Source organism: Erithacus rubecula (genome assembly GCF_903797595.1).
Source record: "Erithacus rubecula genome assembly, chromosome: Z".
In the NCBI taxonomy this organism is placed as follows: Eukaryota; Metazoa; Chordata; class Aves; order Passeriformes; family Muscicapidae; genus Erithacus; species Erithacus rubecula.
Window position 1 is genome coordinate 9,362,145 of NC_136661.1, and position 24,320 is coordinate 9,386,464.

At 36.3% G+C, this 24,320-nt stretch overlaps 1 protein-coding gene across 1 annotated transcript in view; it reads right to left on the bottom strand.

The window, feature by feature from the left end:
• The window catches only part of ANKRD31 (ankyrin repeat domain 31), a 58,633-nt gene that overhangs the window by 25,108 nt on the left and 9,205 nt on the right, over positions 1-24,320 (bottom strand). The window contains exons 7-17 of the mRNA XM_079330393.1: positions 21,987-22,631; positions 18,749-18,888; positions 18,189-18,316; positions 14,940-15,119; positions 11,202-11,344; positions 8,650-8,794; positions 5,874-6,059; positions 5,018-5,160; positions 2,290-2,449; positions 1,705-1,787; positions 855-936 (exon numbers count right to left, since the gene is read on the bottom strand). Coding sequence (XP_079186519.1) covers positions 855-936; positions 1,705-1,787; positions 2,290-2,449; positions 5,018-5,160; positions 5,874-6,059; positions 8,650-8,794; positions 11,202-11,344; positions 14,940-15,119; positions 18,189-18,316; positions 18,749-18,888; positions 21,987-22,631 — 2,035 coding nt within the window. The remainder of the gene's footprint in view (positions 1-854; positions 937-1,704; positions 1,788-2,289; positions 2,450-5,017; positions 5,161-5,873; positions 6,060-8,649; positions 8,795-11,201; positions 11,345-14,939; positions 15,120-18,188; positions 18,317-18,748; positions 18,889-21,986; positions 22,632-24,320) is intronic.

Below are 24,320 nucleotides of genomic sequence, written 5' to 3' on the forward strand. Positions count from 1 at the left end.
CATAATTACTTATTTCACATTTATTTTTAAAGGGATACATTTACTTGTAAATACCATTTGAAAGCTTTAGTCTGTACTTAGGAATACAGATTTAAAAACAAACCCTTTCTTTATGTCAGGAAGCAAAACTGTTTCATGAGTATGAGATGCTTCAATTAAACAGCCTTGCCTAGATGGCGAAGGGCAGCTGAGGAGAAAAGTCAAAGGCATCCTGGCAACAAGTTATGCCTCATGGCCTGGACACAACAGACTCCAACAGTTACATAGGAGCAGCATCATGATTACCTAGGAAGTCACTGTAGCTTAGTAAATTCTTGAGAGTAATCTGAACTGAGATTTGATAGCCTAAGACAAATTATATTTCTGGGTATCTGCATTTCTGAAACTGCCAATCATTCACACTGTCTGCTGTAAAGAACTATCTTTTTTTCTCTCATGAATTGTTTCAGGGTCCTGGAAGTCCAGCCACACAAGAATGAAAATGCTGCATCTGCTACTTTACAGATATAGGTGTTCTTGATCATGCAGGGGCTTACATGCTCATAACTGAATAATGCTACTGGAAGTATGCATTCTTAACTCATGATCCCTTTTTATATTATTAGGTTGACTTGAGACACATGCCTCCAAGTGGCACGCCTCCCTTTTTTGTCATAATATTCATTCCTGTGAAACAGAATTCCATCTCAGGAAGTGCTCACACCTGAGAAGTATTATTAAAATCTTATTCTCTGAAACTGTGTTTTCCAGAGGCGGCATTCAAATATATTATGTGTGGTGATGTTTTAAAAACAGTCATATTGCCAAAAATATTTACCCACTAAAAATAGGTAAAACACTTCAGTCATGTCTACCTGCATCTTTGGAAGTTCTCAACTCAAATAGCAACAGTTCTTCCTGCTTCTTTTCTGTGTCCCGTACAGCAGCAACAGTCTCCTGTTAACAAACACAGAAATTGCTGTAAGAAGTAGAGGCAAGTGCACCATTCGAAAAAGGCCATGGTACATAACCTGGAGCTTAGGTATTGGCAGACTTAAGTCATTCCAGGTTGGCAATTACTGTGTAAAGGCAATGGAACACTGGTAGGATAGGGGTACATAGTAGCAAGAACATTGCTCTGCAAAGAGCTGTCACAGTCTGGGTTTACTATGACATTCAATGCTCATCCATGCTCAGAGTCCTCCAGAAACCTCTGAGTGCACAGCAAAGATTGGACAGTGAATTTCACCATGACAGCATCATCTAGACAATGCAGACTTAAGTTACAGACACCAGGAAGAACTAACAACTTGTGCAAAAATCTTCCTTGTTGTTTTAAGATGAAAAGTATCTGAATACCTTCATCATCATGATGACAATTTATTACTGTGTCAAAAAGAACTATTCTGGAAACATGCTTAAAGCTTCAGAACTTATCACCTTTTCTCTATTTTTATAAGCAGTATGAAATGTGTGTCAGTATTGACTATTGTTTGCACAATAAATTTAAATGCACAGGAATAATGAACAGAGAGAAGTGATAATAAACATACTCATATATTTTAGCCACAACTTATCTGCTATAACTGTCTGCATGACACTGTTTTTATATACATTTTAATGTATTTATTATTTATATTATATTTATATATTATATTTTTCAGTCAGCAAATGTCACAATGCAGTCATATAGAGCAGTTTAACAAAATTCTTATCTATACTTACCTCACTATATTTCTCATGTTGTGTCTCCAAAGCTGCATCATCATTTTTATAGCAGTCGTAACAATAACGTTTCGATTTCACCTCTCCACAATTAAGAAAAAAATAAATAAAATTTAAAATTTATTTGCATGAGCATCATAGGTTGGGTTAGCTGATATAGGTTACAAAGATACAACGGCAGATCAACTAATGAAAAGTATCTTGCATATGCAAAAGAGATCAAATTTAGGTAGCATAAAGAAAGAAAACTATCACTTTCAAAATTAATCATTTCCTTTCCTGTGAATGGAAATATGGACAACAGCAAAATCTGAATATACAAATATATTATTTTACTTCATTCTCTCAGAAAAAAAAACCAAAACAACACTTCCATGCATCTTATCTTCTGTAAATATATAAATTAAAAAAACCAACACATCCACGCATCTAATTTTCTGTAGATATATAAATAAATAAACAACATTCAATAGTTAATAGCTAATAGTTAATATTAAAATTATCAGTGTCACACCATTTGAATGGTATGATTTTTCCTTAAGATTACAGGGTAATCCTATGTTTTATATTACAAAACTAACATACCAGTAACTTCAACAGTTTGAACTGGAAGTACAGAGTCCATAGCACCATATGACTTCAGCAGTTCTTTCATTTCCTCACTACAAGCTTGATTCAAAGGGCTCTTTCCTGAACCATCCCTCTCATTGGGGTTTGCTCCATGCTGCAGTAGAATCCTGGCTGCCTATTATACATTTTTGTTATTTGTACAGTGCTAATTCTTGCTGTTGACTTATACAATTATATGGGTTATATCTAGCATGCATCACAAGTAATACAGGTTCAAATAAGATACCCTACAATTGTTATCTTGCAATCCAAATTAAACAAAACCAATAACTGGCTATTATCAACACTGATTTCTATCTTACATTTCTTCACTAAAATATACAAATAATTCACAAATTTTCACAATGTGCAATTTTCACAGTACTGATTTTTATGATTTTATAGTTATACAGAACAATTACAAAACACCATGTATCTAAATTAAAAGGACCAATTGCATTAAGACCAAAGTGCAGAATGGAATTGCATTTTTTTAATATTTGTTTTGGTTTTATGAACTGATAATTCTTTTCCTAATTCCAAAACACTTGCAAGTTTGCTTAATTGCAAAATTTGGAAATGAGATTAGTGGCGTAAGTGGAATGATCTACTCCCTAAATTCAGATCATGTGAAAGTACAGATGAGGTCAGAGTTTGGATGATAAAAGAATTTTCATACATATGATTTCTTTACCATTTCTTCTAATTTCTTACACTCAGAGTGCAGTTAACTAGGAAAATGCATCAGAACAAGATTGCTGACTCGAAGTTCAGGATGCTCTCTGTTGGCTCTCCCGCAAAATACTGAATAATATACTTAAATTTTTGCAAGAACCCTACTGATAGTTAGGCTCCAAGCCTGTGAAATCATCCCTTGTTTTACTCTTGCTCACAGAAAAATGTAAATGTGATGAAACATGAATTGTCCTGACAAAAACAGAAGTATGTTTGAGCCAATTTGGCATCACCTTTACACATCAGTTCCTCAAAACTCACTCTGTCAAAATAACATTTTATTTATTTCTGTGGAGTGTGGGCAATACAAGTTAAGAAGAATGTCAAGGTGCCTGAACATGTTCAGAGGAAGACAACAAAGCTGGTGAGTGATGGGAAATGTCTCCTGTGAGGAACTAGTAAGGACTTTGGGCTTGTCCAGTTTGGACAAATGGAGACTGACAGGTGACCTCACTGCTCTCTACAGCTTCCTGAGCAGGGAAAATGGGGAGGGAAATACCTATCTTCTCTCCCTGGGGTCCAGTGATAGATGAGTGGGAATGGGTCTGAGCTGTGCCAGAGGAGTTTACTAGAGAGGTCATCTGTGTCCAAAGTCTGTCAATATTTAAGGAACATCTCAACAATGTTAACATGATTCAACTTCTGGTTAGCCCCAAAGGGATCAGGCAGTTGGACTAGACGATCACTGTAGGTCCTTTCTAACTGAAGCAGTCTGTTAGAACTGTTTAGAACCACAGAATTATTTGGGTTGGAAGGGACTAGCTAATAAAAAATTATTTATTTTTAAACAACAGGCCCATGACCTTTTCTTTACAAAAAGCATTCTTTTACACTGAAGATAGTGAGGCACTGAAACAGATTGGCTAAAGAAGTTGTGGTTACCTCATTTCAAGAAATATTTGAAATTTGATAGGATAGAGCTTTGGGCAAGTTGAGCTAGTGAAAAACATTCCATCCATGACTAGGGGCTTTATGGCTACATGCTAATCTCCTATCCTGCTAAAGCCACAAGCACCAGGAGCAGCAGCGGTAGCTGCATGCAGCCTATTCCAGACATTGGGAGGGACAAAGGGCATTGACAACAGTGACCCAGGAATCTTATTGGTATGCAAATATGACCATAAATCAATCACCTTACTTCATAAACAGTGCACAGCCCAGGGCCCCTTGAGTTCTCTCACACAGCAATGGGCTGCGCACCAGACCTACCCTTGAGCAGGGACACATCTCAGCGTTACTCCTCAAGGCAGAGGAATTCCTTGTCACTACAGATTTTCTATAATCATTGTTAAACTTTGAAATCTTAGCAAAGTGATAGAAAGGATTGACTGTGTACACATAGTCTTTTATGATTGTGCACATAAAGCACTTTACACATGAACTACTGACTGAGTCTGGGATGGAGTCTGGGTCCAGCCATCTGAAAAGGAGCTTAGAAAGCAAGGGGGTCCTTTCTGAACATCATGACTTAACAAGAGGTCCCTCCTTACAGGAGGGAGCCTGTTCTCTATGCAGTAAACAACAGAATTGTGTTAAACAACTGTCGCATTTACCAGTGAACTTTGTTAACTTACTATTTTATACCAATAAAGTGTCTTATAGCTTTTCTCTTTAGTGTGAAATGCATCATTCCTATCTATGGCAGCACTGAACTATTAATAAATTGAGAATGTTCAACTTTCACACTGTTTTTAAGAAGCCCAAACCTGGCAAAAAACCACAAAGGGTTTCTGAATTTTTATTATTAGTCTATTGTATTAAAGAAGTCAACTAACTGTACAATTTCAACTGTCACTACTGAAGAATACTTTTCTTTAAATTTTGATCACTTTAAAGAACACAGGTTTATTTCCTAAATGCAAACCTATATTAAAATTTTGTTGGTAACTTTAATGAAATTCAGATTTTGCTTTGCTGACTGTCTGTTGGAAATTTGTGTTAGGAAATCTTATGTAGAAGAAAAATATACCTCCAAATAATTGCCAGAAACAGCATCATGTATTGGTAAAACACCACAGAGACTTCTGCTGTTAACATCAGCACCTGCCTTCAGTAATTCTAAGATCACATCAGTAAATCCTCCATTAGAGGCTTCATGAATTGCTGTCCAACCTAATAAAAGCAAGATAACACATACAGTATGCATCTGATTTGGAAAGATCCAGAGGTCACTAATTAGTAACTCAACACTCTGCTGCATTTAAGATATATCTTACACAAGTAATCCTCCTGAAATGCCAAGGTAAACTATTTTATATGTAATTCAATTTACTTCAAAGAAAAATATCCAGTTTTTTTTTTTTTTTCTACTGCAGAAGAAATGAAACATTGGAGAAGAAAATCTTAAAAAAACTTAGGAGCACAATATTAATAATCTGATTTCTAATACCAGTGGCATTTTATAATATCAAGTCTAGTGTAGAACAGTATCCATTTTGAGACTACCAAAACAGAAACATGTTATATATTTAGGAAGGAAAGAGGAAAACATATTCTTGTCATCAGGTTTTTGTTCTTCCTAAGGAAATAAAACCTGTCTGAATGTGCTTCACACACAGATGTTTTCTGTGCACATCTCTGAAAAGGTGCTCTTCAGTAGAGTAACAAGACCCTGCTGCGAAACTATCTGCACTAGCTGCATGCTGAAATGAAAGCCTGCATTCATACAGTGTGCTTGCACTTGTTTAATGACTTCTTTTCCTCAAAATTTTAAACCAAAAATGCGTAATGTTATTAAAATTATGCAAATTATATAAACATATCTATAATACACATTATGTAAAACTGTAGTATAAAACAAGCCCATAATAGAGTAATTTTCAAACCTGCATAGTCCTGTTCATTGACACCAATTCCAGATGATATTAGAGTCTTCACCAAAGACACATCTCCTCTCTTAGCAGCAATATGCAGCTGAGTTTCCCCCATTGCATTTCTCCTAACTTTCTTCTTTCTCCCAACTCGCGTCTTACAGGTACCATGAACAATTACAGCTTTTTCCCTGGTAGATTCTAAACAGATATTGGGTGTTCATTAGAAATTTTTTTCACAAAGAATGCTTAAGTATAAACACAAAATTAACCTTCATAATTAATTTGAATTGCTGTAAATGTGTGCAACGCTGTCACTTTAATTATTCAATAACATAACTGTCTACAGAAAAAAGTTGAAAGGTACTGAGAGCAGAAGGTCCCGTGCAATAGGTCAGACAACAAGCAGATTCTATACTAAAGAATTTCCAGTTAAAACTTAAGATGATTCAACAAGGGTACAACAAATCAGCAAGGCACATGAAATTTTATATTATATAGAGGTGGGGAATATGTTTGATTTCTTCATCAACTGGTTTCAGGTCATCAGGCTACTAAATATATAAACTACACATATAAAGATATTTTAAAACTATAAAAAGTGGAGACTTGAGCATTACTCCTTTTCAGTTCCTAATTCTGTATCAGGAAAAATACAGGCATGTGATTGATATTCATAAAGAGACAGAGTGGTATAGATAGGTGCATATATATGCAGCTCAATGAATATATATATATACACACACACACACATATATATATACACACATACACTAGGTTTTTTTACAAATGTGATGTGAAAAGCTACTGTAGACTGAGTATAAGTATTTGAGTCATCTTTAGTGGCAAAGATAATCTGTCATTTACACTTGTGCACACCTGGACCCATAATTGCAAATAAACTTGATTTAATCCTTATTGGTTCCCAAAGCAAACAACATTCACTTTAATGATATATGGTCATCAGAGAGGTTCTAATTATGAAGCTTCAGGTAATAGTTCTACTAAATTCCAAGAGACACAGCAGAAAAGAGAGATTAACAAAGTCGTATTATGTGTATAGAGTAAGGACAACCCCTTCCTCAAACTGCTGCCAAAGAGACAGGATATATTAATTTTCTAAAGCTCTATCATCCATGTTATCTTTTTTAAATCCCTGTTCCTTCTATTACAATACCATACTATTCAGATATTTTTTTAAAGTTTATGATGTTCTTTCTCTGATTTCTTGGAAATATATAATTTCTTCAAAGAATACAGAAGTCTAAGGTTTTAAATGAGCATTCTGCAACTCTTATCCATGAGATTGGTTTTTCTTCCTTTTATTCCTCTGAACAATTAGTTGCTGTGCCTTTCTCATCTCATCAAACAAACTCTTTTCTCAAAAATTTTCAGTCAGCTTTATCCATTAGTATCAAGCATCTTCTGTACTTGACAGCTGCCTTTCTTCAGGCACCTCCTGCCTTCTGGAAAAATGGTTATTCCAATGTTTCCTTCAAAGTATACTACGGACCTTGCTGTACAATACTATTTGGAAGAACAGGAAAGACAAACTGAAGTAATAGTAGAGACAGACATACAGTGAGGATAAAGCCATATTGGTTTTAAGTCAGCTTGCTCACTGTAGGCTGTTCAAACCTGTGAGAAAGCATTCAGACAACTCTCTTTGTACTGACATTGCTTGGCCTATACTACATTGGCAACAAAAAAACTCAAGAGCTCATTTTTTAAATGAAAACCTGAGATTCTAGAGCACACAAAGGCATCACATTATTAAAACAGTTCTCCAATCTGAGACCTACTTTACCATAAGATAATGTATTGTCTTTTGCCTAAAACCTTCTGAGTTTGAACTCCCAAAGCAATCATCTGCTTTCTGATTCTTCCTTTTCTTCCCTTTTGATTCATGGGAGAATGTCCTAGGGACTTTTTAGAGACATTGAAGAAAAAAAAAAAAGAATACACAACAGCCCATTAAGCTAATGAACCTTAGCAATATTGGCTGCAAGTGAACAGAAATAATTGCAAAGTTTTCCAGTTAAATTGTCATGCACAACAGTTTGCTTCATGGCTGTTAGGAAACATTTGTAAAAGCATGATGGGACATCAGTTTGTGAATCACAAAATACCGGCTCTCTGTGGGATGCATTGCCAGGTGGGACATGAGAAGGAAAGATCCAGATCTTGGCAAATGCAAATCCCAGTCAGCACAGTACAAAGATAAAATGAAGAGATTACCATAACCAGCAATCAGGTTGGATTAGGCTGACATACCTCAGCAACTTCAAGGACTCACTAGCTGTTACCTAAAGTAATATTTTCCAGTACTTAGCCCAACAATAATTAAGGCTTGGCAACCCCTACAATTCAGATCTAATCCTAGTTTCCCATTTTTTATCTTATGGATCCTTCGAAATTTTTCTTAAAAAATGTTATGCCAGTTTAAATCCAAAATGTATCTCTACCTCTCAACCATACCTCATCCATCAGCAAGTCAAGCAATGCTGCATCTTCCATTTAGATAGACAACTGTTGCGTTTCACACCTTCATTTCAAATTGAAAGGTAATTCCAGCCCCAAAAAAAGCTGGACATCATTATCTTTTGCACTTTGTCAAAGGGCAAAATGTATAATGTCAGCAACTGGAGAGGGTAAGGAGTGTTCACTGGTAATGCAAGGCATCAGACAGTGAAGGACACAGAGGTATTAGCAGTAATTATGGAGGCATTCAACAGATGTTCTAAATTTCTACATTTAGCAGTGATGTTATGTCAGAGTAATTCTTTCCTACCTGCTATTGAGTGTCTTCTAGATTTTGCTACATAACTTTTAAGAAGTTTCATCATAGATGGGTTAGAAGCTTCATCTAATGCACACCTTCCCACGTGATTTTTTAATAAGGGATCAGCTCCATACCAAAGTAATAAGCTCGCCATCTGGAAAAGTAAGTTTTTCAGATGATTTATTTTCTGACAGTATTTTTCAGAATCCTCATACAGGCTTCTCTCTCATACTTGACAACACAAGCAACTCAAATCCCTTTTTATTCTGTTCATACATACCAACCATTCCCCTAGATGCATCATTATCCTATAGTCTTATTGTTTTATAAATGGTTTCAATTATTAACCTGATGCCATTAAAACAAGGTCTCTCAAAATACACGGTAAATTCATCCCACCATGGCTCTTAATTGGAAGAAAATAACAGGTGATTTTACGGTTCAAGTCAGCTTATCCATCTAGATACAGTAGATATCTAGGATATCTAGATATCTAGGATATCTACTGTAGGAGAAAATAAATTGTGCTCTGGATGTGTCTATTGTGACTCCTGTGACTGCAAGGGAAGTTTTGACAGATATTTCTCATGTACAACATATATCTGCTCAAACAAAACACATTCAGATGGTCTTGCTACCAACATTATTATTTTTGCACAAATATAAATCCTGGATTCTGTGGTTATTCAAGAAATTATCACTTTAACAAAATGTTCCATCAACCTTCGCAAAATATTTTTTTAAGACATGGGAAACTTACAGTCTGATTATTTCCTGTCTGTGGGTAACTCTGCAATCTTATTTCAGCATTAGCTGAAACTATTTTACTTGTACTTCTGCATTTCTTTCCTGAGCATCTGCTATCATTTCAGAATGAACTTGACTCACATTCTTCACCTTGTGTGTTCAAGTGCCTCATTACTTCTAACCAGATTGCTAATAAGAAAATTGTTAATGCAGTTTTTCATATTTCTACATTCTCCTAACAACAGAGTAAAATAAAAAGGGTTGGGCTGGCAGCAAAAGCCCTTTTGAGTTTCACAAGCTGTCCCAAGTCTTTAGATTTTTTCAACCAGTAATGTTGATAACATTTCTTCAATAACAGGATCATTGTGAGCATCACCATACATGTACACTCTCCCCTTTAACTGGACTACTAGAAAATCTTTCATACACTTAGCATTTTTTCTGAAATAAATTTATTTTGCACATTGCAAGTACAGATAAAGTAGTCAAAAGCTGCATTTCCAATCTACTTCACACAGAGAAGGTAGCATTGAAAAACACAGTTCCAAATACCATATTATGAAAGTCAAATTACTGAATTAATATCAGTATTTTGTTGCTAGTCAAAAAAGAACAAAGTTGAATCTGACAGCCCACTACAGTAAGACAATTTTACTGCTACTGAGTAAACAGAGCAATGAGTAAATACAGTACCACCATGTAGTACCATTCTCTCTGGATATACCAGCTTACATAACTTTAACTCAGCTGTGTGGTGAATGACCTTGGTGTGCCTCAAGTGACATAGCTGAGATTAGTGTTCTTCCAGCATCAATCAAGTTGCTGGCCCCTAAGTATTACTTGCAGAGATGCAGAGTCCCTCATCCACAACTGTCTTAGGAAAAATCACAAAACTCAGAAATATTTCACAAACCTGCAAAAGTTTTTATGCACAAGCTGCAATTTATTCTTGAGGCTTTCAAGTCTCAGAAAAAATATTAACCAGAAGTCCACCCTTCCTCTTTGCTCGAAAGAGACTTTTCCAGGAGAAACAGAGTAAGTCTCATCTCAGTTGTGAAAAAGACCAAATGTTTAGGAACAAAATTTATTAGTCCTCCCCAAAAAAAAAACCCTTTAATATCTTGGAACTCAGTATGAATTAGACAGCATATATACAGGTCTCCAGAAAAAAACTGCCAGCAGATTAAAGCGACACACAGAACTCCTACATAAATTTCACCACCCTGGGAACATGCAGACAGGTGGAAGTGACCATTAGCACACTTAAAGAGGATCTGCAATTAGACACAAGCTTATGAAACCACTGCATTTGGCAAGAAATTCTGCCATTAATTCAAACTGACTATTCAGTTAGTGTTCAGTTTAAGACCCTACAAAATAGAAGGCTATTTCCTCGTAATTGTCCATGTTCTGTGTTAATACATGGGTAATGTCATTGTGATGACACATCACATATCCATGACTCCCAAATCGTGACCAAAATCTCATTAACAGTCCAGAAGACTGCTCAAGTTAGAAGTTACTCTGCAGGATAATTACAAAATCAGTGAATGAAATAGTATTAAACAGTAGCAATCTACTCCTCAGTAGTAGAGCCATTGTCCAAAACAATTAGAAAAATCTCTCCTTCTGGACAAATCTTGATAAGTGTGAAGTGATTTGAATAGAAATCAAACAGAGAGGACTTGCAAGCTCCTGAATTTATCAATAATCTAAAAAGACCAGCCCCATGTGAAAACACTGTATGACCTTCCGGTCTCAACAATAATAACTTCTATTTGTGAATCATACTTTGTGTTCAATTAAGAATATACCTCATAGTGGCCTTCTTTAACTGCATCTTGCAAGGGTGTTATTTTTTCCTTTTGTGTAGCATTAGCATCAGCTCCTGCCTTCAAAAGCAGATTTGCTATCTCATAAAAGCCTTCCACACTTGCTATATGCAGTGCAGTCAAGCCTACAACAAACAAAAACATGCATTTCACATTTGGGTGAAAAAATTCTAGAAATTTATGTCAGTTTTAAGTTGTCTCTCTGATGAAGACTTCACAGAGTATATTGAAATAGTAAAAACTGATGCTTTCCAGTAAGATTTATGAAGAAATGTTTATGAGAACATCACAAGGGTTGGGAGATCTCATGCTTTAGACAAAATTTGCACTTACTGAGGAAGTAGATGCTGCAACAACATTAATTTTAGATTTGATAGTTCTATCATGAAAGGAAAGAATAACAATTATTTATCCCATATTTTAGTAATTTCTCCTGGAGTAAAACATATATGCTGTTTTAAGGACAAGGTAATTTTTCACTACACTCTTTTACTTACAAGGCTATGATGAAGAGGGTAAGTAAGAAAGAAGTGGCAAAAATAAAGACATGAATTATTTACTACCAAACAAAAATGTTGTAAGACCATCCAAATAAATGAGTGTTCAAATAAATGAAAAATCCCTAGTGGAATTCCACATTCACACCCAGGTATATGCAAAAAAAAAGAAAGATACCACATGAATTCCACTCTGTGAAGGAACTGTTTAGGAAAATGTGCTGGGTTGATGTGGCCAGAAATGTGTATTCTATCACCATCTGTTGAAGTCGGGTGAGGTAGTGATTCCTAATCTCCATGGCACATATTACCTGCTAATGGGCCATCTTTAAAACAAGGTGGGGCAATCATCTTTATCTTTTCCACAGCCCATCCTCCCTCCAGGAAGATATCATCTGCTGTTACTGGGCCATTAGGTCCCACTGTATGACTGATAAAATTGTATCATCCCACTGGGGGATGCTCCACCCAGGGGAAGAAGCCAAGCCTTTCCTACTTAGATAAAAAACAGATTTTGGACAGTAAGTTACCTTCTTTCCACTGGATCCCAGAGGAAAGCCAGACTTTTCCACACCATCCCTGGACCTTCAGAGGAAAATTGCACCTTGTACAAGAGTACTGCTTCAGCTGAACCACATCTGCCACTGTAGGGGCACTGTAGCCATCATTTAATGGGACTGCTTACCAACACCCTGACTGACAGTGTGTCAGGTTGTATTCTGACTCTGTCAGTGTTTTTGGGATTGTTCTTTGTAATACTGTATTTCTATTTTAATTTTCCTGGTAAAGAACTGTTATTCCTAATTCCCATATCTTTGCCTGAGAGCCCCTTAATTTCAAAATTATAATAATTTGGAGGGAGGGGGTTTACATTCTCAATTTCAAAGAGAAGCTTTTGTTTTTATTGGCAGATACCTGTCCTTCAAAACAGGACGGAAAAATATGGAATATAGGTCTTTGAACTGTGTTTAGCATAACCATGCACCAGGTCCTCAAACATGCAGTTGAGAGACATAAGGGAAAAACACAGAGAATACTCCACTTCCTAACTTCTAGCTCTGGAACTAACATGGCCTCCAGAATGTTAGTTTTAATAACTAACATCCTCCACTTTGATGGATAGTTTTACTCTTCAACAATTTTCCGTTACCAGAAGGTTGTCAGGGCCTAATTCACATACTAAATATGTGAATTATAAAGGCTTAATAAGATTGTTTCAGTCCCATTAAGCAAAAATATCTTAATTTCATTACAGAGAGATATTCTTGAGGCTCTTTTATATGCAACCCAACCCTGACTATTGTATATTCGTAGTAACCAGGTTTGTTATGAAATCTGTTAAGGAATAAAAATTTGCATTTAGGAGAATGTACTAATTTGTCCCTCAGTAAAAAGTATCCTCTAACTGATCTAATAATAAGACCTGGGAAAACTACACCTGCCACACATTCAATTAATAATCACTAGAGATTAGCAACATGAGTCTGCAAGGACACTGTGCATGCTCCAAATCACGAGAAACGACAGGTTTCAATGCAGCTGTTTCTCAGATCCCTTGTGACACTGTGAGTCAAGACTCAAACTCGGAACACAAAACATATCTCTAATATGCTGGCCATATCCTACATGCTGATGTCCAGGAAATAAAGAGGAGAAAAAAAAACCCAAAAGAAAACAAACAACAGAAGATTCCAAAAACTCAGTGAGGTACTGAAGCAGAGTACCATAGCATAGGAATAAGGAAAAAAGACTAGGCTAAGATATGAATAATCATTGGGGGAAAGCTTTAAAGGAGGAGAACAGACACAGAGGCAGAATATAATATTCAGAACAATGACTCAAAGATACCAAGATGAAAATGTGTGCCAAAATGACACAAGCCTGTTCAAAGTCTACTTTCTGATTACACCTGCCTCATTGAAAATGAAAGAAGCAGGGACAGGTCAACCTCTCTCATCTCTTCAAGGAGTACAACTAAAAGATATTTTATGTAGCTCTGCTCCTTTTGCTCAAAAAAAAAAACAGCAGCAAGAGTCTGGGGGATGAAAAAATGGTGGCCTAGCAAAATATGTAAGGCAGAAAAAGGAGGCAGCTGTGACCCCAAAATCTAGAACCACTACACTTTAGTACACTTGCCTACTGCGGCTGCAGCTGAACCCACACTACAAGCACTTCTCAGTTGTCAACAAAGGGCTTTGAACCCCATGAACAAAATATTTTCTCATCTGCCATCAGCACACATTATTACATATTATCACTCTGTTAGCTCAAATGTCTGCGCTGTCAAAGTCTGAGATTTGCTGCTGACCCAATCTATCTCTCAATATTCCAGAAAGAGAGAATTTCCACCTTAATTCTGGTCCATCATATGCCTGCGATATGCAATAGCCTATAACTTCACAATGTGTTTTTTTTCTTTCCTGTAGGACAGTTGTGAAATCCTAGCTGCTAGCACAATATGGAGACTGTAAAAATGAAGTTTTCTAGCACAAGGGCCAGCTGTATGAAACAATTTTCTTTTTTTGTTACAGAAAATTTTTCAGAGACTAAAGCATGAGACAGAGAGGTGCAGATTAGGGACCGTCTTATGTTTGAAACAACCAAGTTGTAATTAAGGTGTAGTGAAGTCTTTGACATAGAGTAACACCCACAAAACTGGATAAATTGCTTGAATCAATACATTAATAGACGGCTGCTCTTTGTCAAGATTTTGTCAAGACAAAGAAAAAATGGAAAATACCAAGTAATCACAACTTCAAAAATTCAAAACAGTGCTGAACTTTTCTCAAGATGTAAAGGCTGAAATCAAAGTTCCTGAAAAATTTAGGCAAAATCTTGACATCTCAAGTTGACCACTGAAATGCACAAAAAATACCCCCCAACTTCAAGACCTATGAAGTTGATTATTAAATTAGGGACAGTTTTGTGATAAGCATGCATGGAATCATTGAACTAAGGCACATAAACCTAATGGCATCGCTCTTCAATTTTTTCAAGTGCTTAACTTCTCCTTCAAAATTTTATTTTCTTGTATACTTTTATAACTAGATCTACCTATTTTCCCAGGCACAAATACTAAGTTAAACCAATACAAATTTAATAATCAATTGACCACTCACAAACTTATAGTCTTGTCCACTGCACAAACTCATAATACATGCTTTTATTAATTATAGGCAGGTACTTGTACTGAAAATAGTGTGTTAGTACAATTGCAACTTACCAGCATAATCCTGAGCATTTACATTTCCCCCGGCTTTTATTATCCGACCTACAAGGTCAATATCTTGGTGAGTAACAGCTCTATGCAGTAAATTCTCACCATACACATTCCTCCTGTGGATTGTTGAAAGTGAAAGAGGGCGAGTTGGATTTATGGAATTCCTGCCAAAGGCTTCTCGTCCTGAAAAATAATGCAAAAGATCTGTTGCACAGAGAAGTATTTTTCTCTCTTATCTTTATATCAAAAATATAACTTTATAACTTTATATCAAAGTTAGTAAATAAGCTACCTGAAGTAACAAACATTCATTCAATCTAGTAAAAATTAAAATCTCAAAAAACATATCACAAATTGGAGAATAATGCCATTTAATAAAGGATGTCATGGTGCATTTCATAACAAAACTCCAACTCAAATTCAAGACACAAAAATATGACTATGTAGAAGTGTTTTAACTTTAGACTTCTTTTCTAATGACATTTTTGCAACGTGCATTGTTTCCCAGTGGATAACAAAACCATTATTCTGCATTAAAATCACTATAAGATGACCACTTCAATAACTAGTCAGTTATTCCATAATTTCTTAGAAGTCAAATTTATCCACCATTCTTTTTTACTCATTTATCTTTTAAAAGCTCTGCTTTGTGAGCATGTGTTTACTCTAGGACACTGATTGAGATTATCTCCCTCAGGTTTATCTTTTCTCATTACTTCACAACCGCCTCAGTCATTTCTGCAATCAGTGAAAGAAGAGTATGAGTAAAAGTGTAAAAACTAAAATTGAAAACAGACTTTTAAAAATGTTTATTTTAGTATTTTACAAAAACAAGCACTATCTCCCATTACACAATCATCACAGTTTTCAGCTTGGCTTAAATTTTTTCCAGTACAGATGAGCTGTTCAGTACTTCACCAGCACTGCCATTCCAACATCCCTTAAAACCATGGGGAAGAGCATCCTGGCTACTGCCCCCAATGAAAAACAAGGAGGGAAGAAAGAAGGGAAGAAAGAACAGGAGAATCGCTTGAAGACAGACACAGTGCAGGCCTAGTCCATTAATTCCTATACCAATGAGAACTCTGAGGACAGCAGGCTACATATATTGCTCCTCTCTACAAGCTGTAGCAGGTATGCCTTCTAAGTCCTAAAACTCCACCCAGGTGCCAGTGGTGCCTTAAAGAACCTAAAAATGAAACAACACACTTTCAAGGCAATATTAGTACAGGAGCTAATATAAAGGCTGCTCTTTATTGGAGGCCTCTGAGGGCAGATATGGATAATGCACAACCCTGCATGGGGTGAACACAGTTTAATTAGTCTAGCAAACTAACATAACTGACAAAAAAAACCAATTAGAGACATAAGTGGTGAAATTATCTGCCCTAGTTCAACCCTTTTCTGAATTCTCCTCCCTCAGACAGGAACTAAACTTCATTTATGTGTGTCAGAGAGCTGGTTTCAATTTTGGTCCCAGGAAGAACCAAGACAGGATAGGGTCCTTAGATCCCCAGCTTGCAGCCTCTGGAATGTGCTTTGTCTTTCTGCCTATAAGGGGTAGGGAAAAGGAGTGGGGCTAACCAAAAGTACAATTAGGGGTTCCAGAGCTACAAATATATGTGTAAAGAATATGGAGAATATATAAAAGCAAAAACGGTAAAAATCAATTTGGCATCACCAGGATTAGACCTTAGAACTAATAGTTCTTCTAGAGCTGTAACTCACACAGCCAGAAGTTTTGTGCATTGTGATACACTGTGAGCTTGGACTAACTCCAAACATTCTTAATTTCTTGCCTCTGAGTAGATTTTTAGAATCTAAAAGATAAAGGTTTCCCTCACCTGAGCACACAGTCCCTCTCTGCTGTCCAGCTTTGTAAGGTATCAATCATTTAAGACATGCAGTCACTAGTCAAAGCTGGTCTAAACGAGCCAAGCAGTTCAGGAGAGAAAAAACTGCACAGACATACACAGAATCATGTGCAGTTTTATGTTACACTTTACCTCACTAAAATCTTCCTCACAGGGATCTATTTCCCATTACTTCCACTTGCCTTCCCTAGAGTTTTTCATGCACCTGACCTTGTACAAAACAAGTGACACATGCAGACCCACAAAATTTATCATGGGGTGGATTTTAGAGTGAATTACCAAAGATGACTCATGGGCCCTTGACAGGTCTGATGTGAAAGCAAGGAAAGCCTGCTAGATTGGTTTACCATTAAACTACCTCTACAGGCAGTGCAACTCTTTCTGCAGAAACCATGCTAAAGAATCAGTAATTTATTTATTTATTGAGTGGAAGCTAGCAAGTCGATTTGAAATAGATGAGAAGTTAGTCATTTAACTTTAAATCTCATCAAAATGGTTCTTCCACTGTGAATAATTAAAATCCTGCAAAAGAGAATTAAATCCTGTTAACTGGAGATAAACTTCTCTATGTTCTTAAAGATCTAATATGTAGCTGTTGCAATTCAAATAGTTAAAAACTTTGCAAGATGTTTAAAAGATTGTAATTAATGGAAAAACCCTGTCTGAGTAGACTTAAACTAAAAAACCCCAACACCTAAGGCCTAATCTTAAAGGTGCTGGAGTGAACACTTAAGTGAGAAAATTCTTTATTCTCCCATAAAATCTGTTTCCAAGAATTCTTCAAGAATGTAAAGAATTTTGCTTCATCAAAGGATGAAAAATAGCAATCTTTTTCTCTAAAAAAGCACACTGCAAATAAAAATACTTCACAAGACTGTTCTGTGGTATTAAAGGCCTTAAAATCCTAGAGACAAAGTAACAACAGCAGGCATTCAAAACAGAATAAACTGTTTCGTATAGGTTAATTCTTGAGGATGGCACTGTTCTGACAATGATTTTGCACACAGAACACTAAATGGCAGAAGTATAAATAACTGTAGCTCAGGATCTAACATTTTACTCTGCAAAAATATGATTTTCCTTTTCAGAACACACCATATTTTTTCATATAAAACACTGTAATAAAAATTGCATCCTAAAAACATCTCATGATTCTTAAGAAGCAGTTTATGCAAACAAGTTAACTGTTAGGTTGCTAATATAAGGGTTTTCAGAAGAAGGAAAATTATCAATAACTTTAATTATTAAAATGAATGTTTATACCATATTTTTTAAAAGAAAACGATGCTACAATATACGAGAAAAACTGTGAATGATATTTGATTCAGTATAGCTGTTAAAATAATAATCTGTATGATAACAACACAGAGTATCTTACTTCGTTTGTTGTCAATTCTCTTGCTCCTTCTCCTCTGATTAGCTTCTGCATACTCGTTCAGAATTATTTCTTGCCAAATTATGGTTTCTAGATCTTGCCTGTCTTCAGAAGTAGATTCCTGAATTTTACTGACAAGAAAATTGCTTAGAATCAACAAAAATATTCTCTATATAAATCAATGTTTACAGTAGAGTTAAGAATATGAATACATTTTATTTCTAAAGGAATGCTATAATAGCATGTTTACTTAGGTAGTACTAAACAAGGAGTAAATCAGGAGAGAAACTAACTCTCAGATCTTTAAATAAAAGGTAAAATCTTTCTTTTTGATAATTTAAAGTCATTCACATGACAAATGAGTTCTCCACATGAACTGTATCTATTAGATTAATATATTTTTTAAAATTAAGAATTATTATGTCTAAATTTCTCATACTCAAAATACTTAGGTTTGCTTCTTGTTAGCATTGTTGAATGCTCGCCACTGTGAGCCATTCCCCCCTGTTTGTTCTAGTATTTGGTGATAAGAGGAAACAATCTCTGTACTTTCCTGAGCTTACCTTGATGTTGTTTGAGCTGTCTCTGTACACACTGCAGGCTGCACAGAATATGAATGTTCCTCACCAATTTGTTTTTCACTACAGGTGGCATCCAAGTAATCTGAAATGACTTCTTTCTCTGTCTGCTGACCAACCACAGGCTGTGACAAAAAAAAAAAATAATATTAGCAGCAACTGGTAGGCACAAAGTTAATACAAAGGCTATATATAAAAGAGGTCCAAGAACACTCTTTAAAATTGTATCCCCACAGAGAACTGAAGGATTGCTTAAGTGAATAAACGGAATTCTACAGGTATGAAAGAGGCTGCCACAGGAGAGGCAATCCTGAAGCAGTATGCCATGAGTTCCTGGCAGAATTAGCCAAGACAATTAGGCTACTCAGAGTCACAACTTAAAACATAAATCTAAGATGGATGACAGCTAACAAAAATTTTTCTGTCTGAAAGTTATTTGACTGGACATTTGAAATGACAACATATTCGTTCCAGTTTCCCACGGACATGAGGTCCAGTCCTAAAAAATAAGATGATGCTTGAGATGTCTTAAGATAGCCCATTCGATCTCACTGTTGCAGAAGCCTAAAAATTTACACAAGCTGAGATGTGAAGTCCAGTAACTCCCAGCTGAGCTGTTATTTCTAAAGATTTCACTTACCTTCAACCTTCTAAAAGCCAGGCATGCAGATGACACTAGGCATCCTCATTACCCCACCATTTGTAAAGAGGAAGAGCTACTCTGAGATGATAGAGATTCACCTCATCCTAAATTGTGCAAACAGGAGCCTAAATGATTCATATATACCAGAGACTTAACTCCAATCCCGCCCTAAAGACAGGTCACCACAAGGAAGTTAATTTGAGTTGATTGAATTTCTTTATTCATTGTTCTAACCATGTGACTGTGACATGCTGCTATGTATCACTCAAGCTCCTGAAATCTGGGTACTCATTAGGTTATTACATACTTGAGTAATGCTGAAAGTTTTAAGGACACACCCTCAGCATACATGCATAGAAATTCACAATGATGAGGGAGAACTGGTTAGCCATTTCTTGTGATACAAACAAAAATGGAGAATGTGCTGATTAATTTTTTGAACTGATATTTAGCAGAGAGGTAACTAAAAAGGGAAATTGCCTTCTTAGAAGTGGTCCCTCTGGGTTGAGAGACAATGCATATTAACATGGGATCTGAGGTTGTTTAGCCTGAGGAGAAAGGCTCTCAGCAGTACCCTTATTGCTCGCTACAACGACCTGAAAACAGCTTGTTTGAGGTGGGGGCTGGTGTCTTCTTCCAGGTAAAAAGCAATAGGATAAAGGGAAGTGGCTTCTAGTTGTGACAGATTAGGCTTAGATTGGGCATGAGGAAAACATTTTTCACTGGAAGCGTGGCCAGGCACTGGAACAGGCTGACTAGGGAAGTGGTGGAATCACCATCCGTGAAAATGTTCAAAGGACGTGGATGTGGTACTTGCAGACATGGCTTTGTGGTAAAGAGAGTAGTTCATCGTTGGACAACTGGATTTGATGACCTCAAATTTGATGACCCCTTAATGATCGTATAGGAGCTGGGGAAAATCAAACATATTGGCTTAGAAAACTATCATAGCAGGATCCACTATCATCCATGGATCCACATCTGTGATGGGAGCAGGGTTAGAGAAGCAGAAGAAAAAAACCCCACACTTGCTTTATAAGAGACCAAATACTAAAATACATGTGATATCCAGCATCCTGATAGCATCTGCAAGTCAGTACAGACTCTCCTCTTTTGGGTACTTGTTTCATCATAAGAATACTCTGAAGAAAGAAGGGTGAGAAAATACCAAGATGAACAATATACTTTTACAGTTCAACAGTTACTAACAAATTAACTGGGGTTTTTTCTTAGTAATTTGCCCCCTTTCCTTCTGCCTTTAAGAATGACAGATAAAGACACAAAAAAGATAAGTTGATTGTTGTTTTACAAGAGGTTAGAGATCTCCATTTCACGATTCTGCTTCTCAATTTTAACTGCAATTTCGAATAAATCTATGCATTAATCTTCACAAAGCTGTGCTAAATTTCAGAAATCAATACTTCACGGAAGGAACTTTGTAAAGTGCTATGGTTCTGAGTCAATCAGCCTACAGACCTTTCAGCACCTTGAAATTAGCCATTTCTGTGTCACATTCAATTACATACTGATATATTCAGTTAATACTACTAAGAAAAGACAGAATTAACTTACAGTTTTTGGATGCTTTATGCCACTGTGGGTAGTAAAACTACCTTAAATAGCCAGCTTTACATGAGTGATCATGGATTTGCAGCTCCAGATTATTCAAATACAATACAGAGCAGAGAATAAAGTTGCAGGTTTACAAGAGATGCTTAATATAGTCTGTAGCATAAATCTATGTCTCCTATCTGTCCTCCTCTTTCTCTTATAATCTAAACAGGAAGAAACTATGGCTTTCCTTTCATGCTCCTCTCCATACTTTTGAGTTGGTATTATTGAATAGAAATGATGTGTTACAAAACACCTTCACAGCACAAGAAGCAACAAGGACCACATGCTGTACCCATACATTCTGGTTTCTTAAGGAGGGGACAGGAACATAAATGCATGCCTCAGTTTTTTTCAGCATGTCTTGCATTGGCAGAACTAAGCACAATAAGTACACTCCTAAATACATGTGTAAAAAATCCCGACTGAGTAATCTTCCTAGTTCACAGGAAAGACATAGCTATCATCTATTTGTAATAGTTGCAAAGCATTTGCATTTACAGAAGTGAGATCTATGACAAAAAAACCCAGCACACTATTGCCTGGATCAAAAACTGAACAGGATGCAGTAGGAGCCGGGAGATGGAATTGGCTGATATATGCTGGTATGCTACAATGAAATAAAAGAATACTGTTTTGGAGAGAATATGAGACACAGAAGATGTACAGGGGTTCTAGGAGTTTTCGAAAATCCCATACTGATTCTAGGTTTCCACATCAGTCAATTAACTTTACTAAGATTTCCCATCCCAGCTTTGCTATTTTCATAACATGGATATAATGCAAACAGGAAATATAGTACTGGACTTTTACAACAAAAACAACTGAAATTACTTAAGAATGCAAATTACTGATGCTAGTTTATTCTTTACTAGATTGAAGATTCCCATCTTTGAGTAATTTGCCTACTTTATATAGTATTTTATGACAAACATAAAATTTCAAATATTAATTAAACTGTGGTTATACTTGCTCATTTGTTGTGCTCTGCAAGTTAGATCCTGTGAAGGCATTTACTTGTTCCACCTGAATGGAAGAGGCCCCATTCCAAGGAGGCTCCATCACGTTTGTTATTTGAGTACATTCATCATCTACCTCCAGAACACTGGTTTCTGAATTTAGCTGTTCTTCCTTGGTGTTAAGCTGTCTCTCATTTGGCATTGCAGAGGTGGCAGCTTGTACCATTGATCCTGACGAGGCATCCAGAGGCACCACTGGCAGGGCATCACTGCTCTCAGCTACTGATGGATTGATGGAACAGGCATGTTTCAACTCCAACTTGTCAGGCAATGGGTTTTTAAGACTCTCAGAATCACTAGGGTAACCACTGATGTCAACCTCACTAGTCTCTACATTCTTTTCAGTAAGCACACCTGTGAAAATCTTCCCTGGGGATGACGGTGAAAGATCTGTATCATTATTAAGAGGATGCTCTTTCACTGTGTTATCTGTGTCAATAATGGTCATGCAGGTGCTGTGGCAATGATCTAAAACACGTGGCAATGTATCTTCTGGCATCTGTTCCTTTTGAACTGTTATGATGTCTTCCACAGGATCATGTAGACAGAGGTTTTTTTCTGGAAAGTAATCTTGATTACTCAATCTTTGTGGTACCTAAAAATTAGATATAAAAAGTTTACAAAAAAGAATGGAGCAACCCTTTCTAAAAAGCATTTAACTAAAATTCACTGTAGAAGTTAATCTTTCTATATATGAGTGTACATTTTATTATCAATTTTTGCAAATTCTAAAAGACTCAAAGCCTTTCTTCATACAATATATTAACAAGAATTAGACTGAGCTCTCAGTTTCAAAAGAAGTTTCAATTTCAGCTGTTGATGTCTATAGCAGTGAAAATCCAGGGAAAAGGGACTACATCTATTTTAGCCAATGATAGCATGCCATTTCCAATGCAATAGCAAATAACCTGAGAATGTTGTAAGGCTTTAAAAGAAAGTAATTAAAGATTTCTGTCCCACAGAAATAATGAAAGTAAACACATTCACAATAACTTAAAATACATAGTTAGTAAAACACAATATAGGAGTTTTCATTATGTGTTTATGTGGATGCAATACAGGTATGTAGGATTTGTGTCTCACAAACTTCAGTTCAAAACCTTAGGATTTTGAGAAGTTTCATGATGTGGTTTCCATATTGAGTACAGAACACCTAATTGTAATTGCTCTTGGAAAAGTAATACTGCTGTTTTTCTAATCACTTTGAGCTACATTCAACAGAAGCACCCATTCTTACATGAATAAATTGCTTTTGTATTTTTTTCCCATCCTTGTTTTAAATGTTCTACAGAAAAAAAATATAATACCTCTAGAGACCTAAACTATGTTGGGTTTTTATATAACATTTGTATATAATAGCACTCCTACTTAGTAATTCTGGATCTAAGAAAATCTCTTTCAATGCATTTTTGGAGTCTTGCTGCCAGCAAGTGGCAGTATTAGGCAATGCAACACACTGGTGACACAATTTAGATAAAGCTCACACACAGTAAAGCAGAAAGGGCAGACATCTCACAGCATACACTTAGGTTCAATTTGCAAGCTTGTATGAATCCCTGATTCTTTCTTGAAAAATTATTCCCCCATTAGCTGCTTCCTATCTTTTACATGTGCATTGAATTGTTTCAAAGTACTGATTACTTCTTACTTTGCTTTATTGCATTACACTTTATTTTTGCACCACTTCTCTAATTCATCCAGACATTAAACGATTCAAGAAAAAGAAAACTTCACTGATGTAACTTTCTCTGCTTGAAGAACTATGGTATGTCCAGCATGTATATGTATTACAAATTTCCCAAGGAAAAGGCTCAGTGCATTTTTTGAAAAGAGGGTGAAATTTTGCAAGATCCTAAAGACCCCAAAGTCATCTGAAATTCAACCCTTAAATGTGATATATTCACAAAACTCCAGACACAGTAATCCAGGTAGGGTCTCACAAGAGCGGAGCACAGGCTCCACCAGGATTCCAAAGTCCTTCTCTGGCACAGCTATTTTCATGTCAGCTAGTCCCCATGAGTACTGGTGCCTGAAGTTATTTCTTCCCAGATGCAGAACATCACATTTCCCCTTGATGAATTTCATGAGATTTCTCTCCTCCCAGTTTTCCCATCTGTTCAGGTCCCTGTGAATGACAATATAACTATCTGGTCTATCAGTCATTCCTGCCAGTACCATCTCTGAACCTGCTGAGGGTGCAGTGTGTTCCATTTCCCAGGTCACAAATGAGGACACTGAACAATATCGGCCCCACTACTGATAGACTAACCACAACAGAAATCAG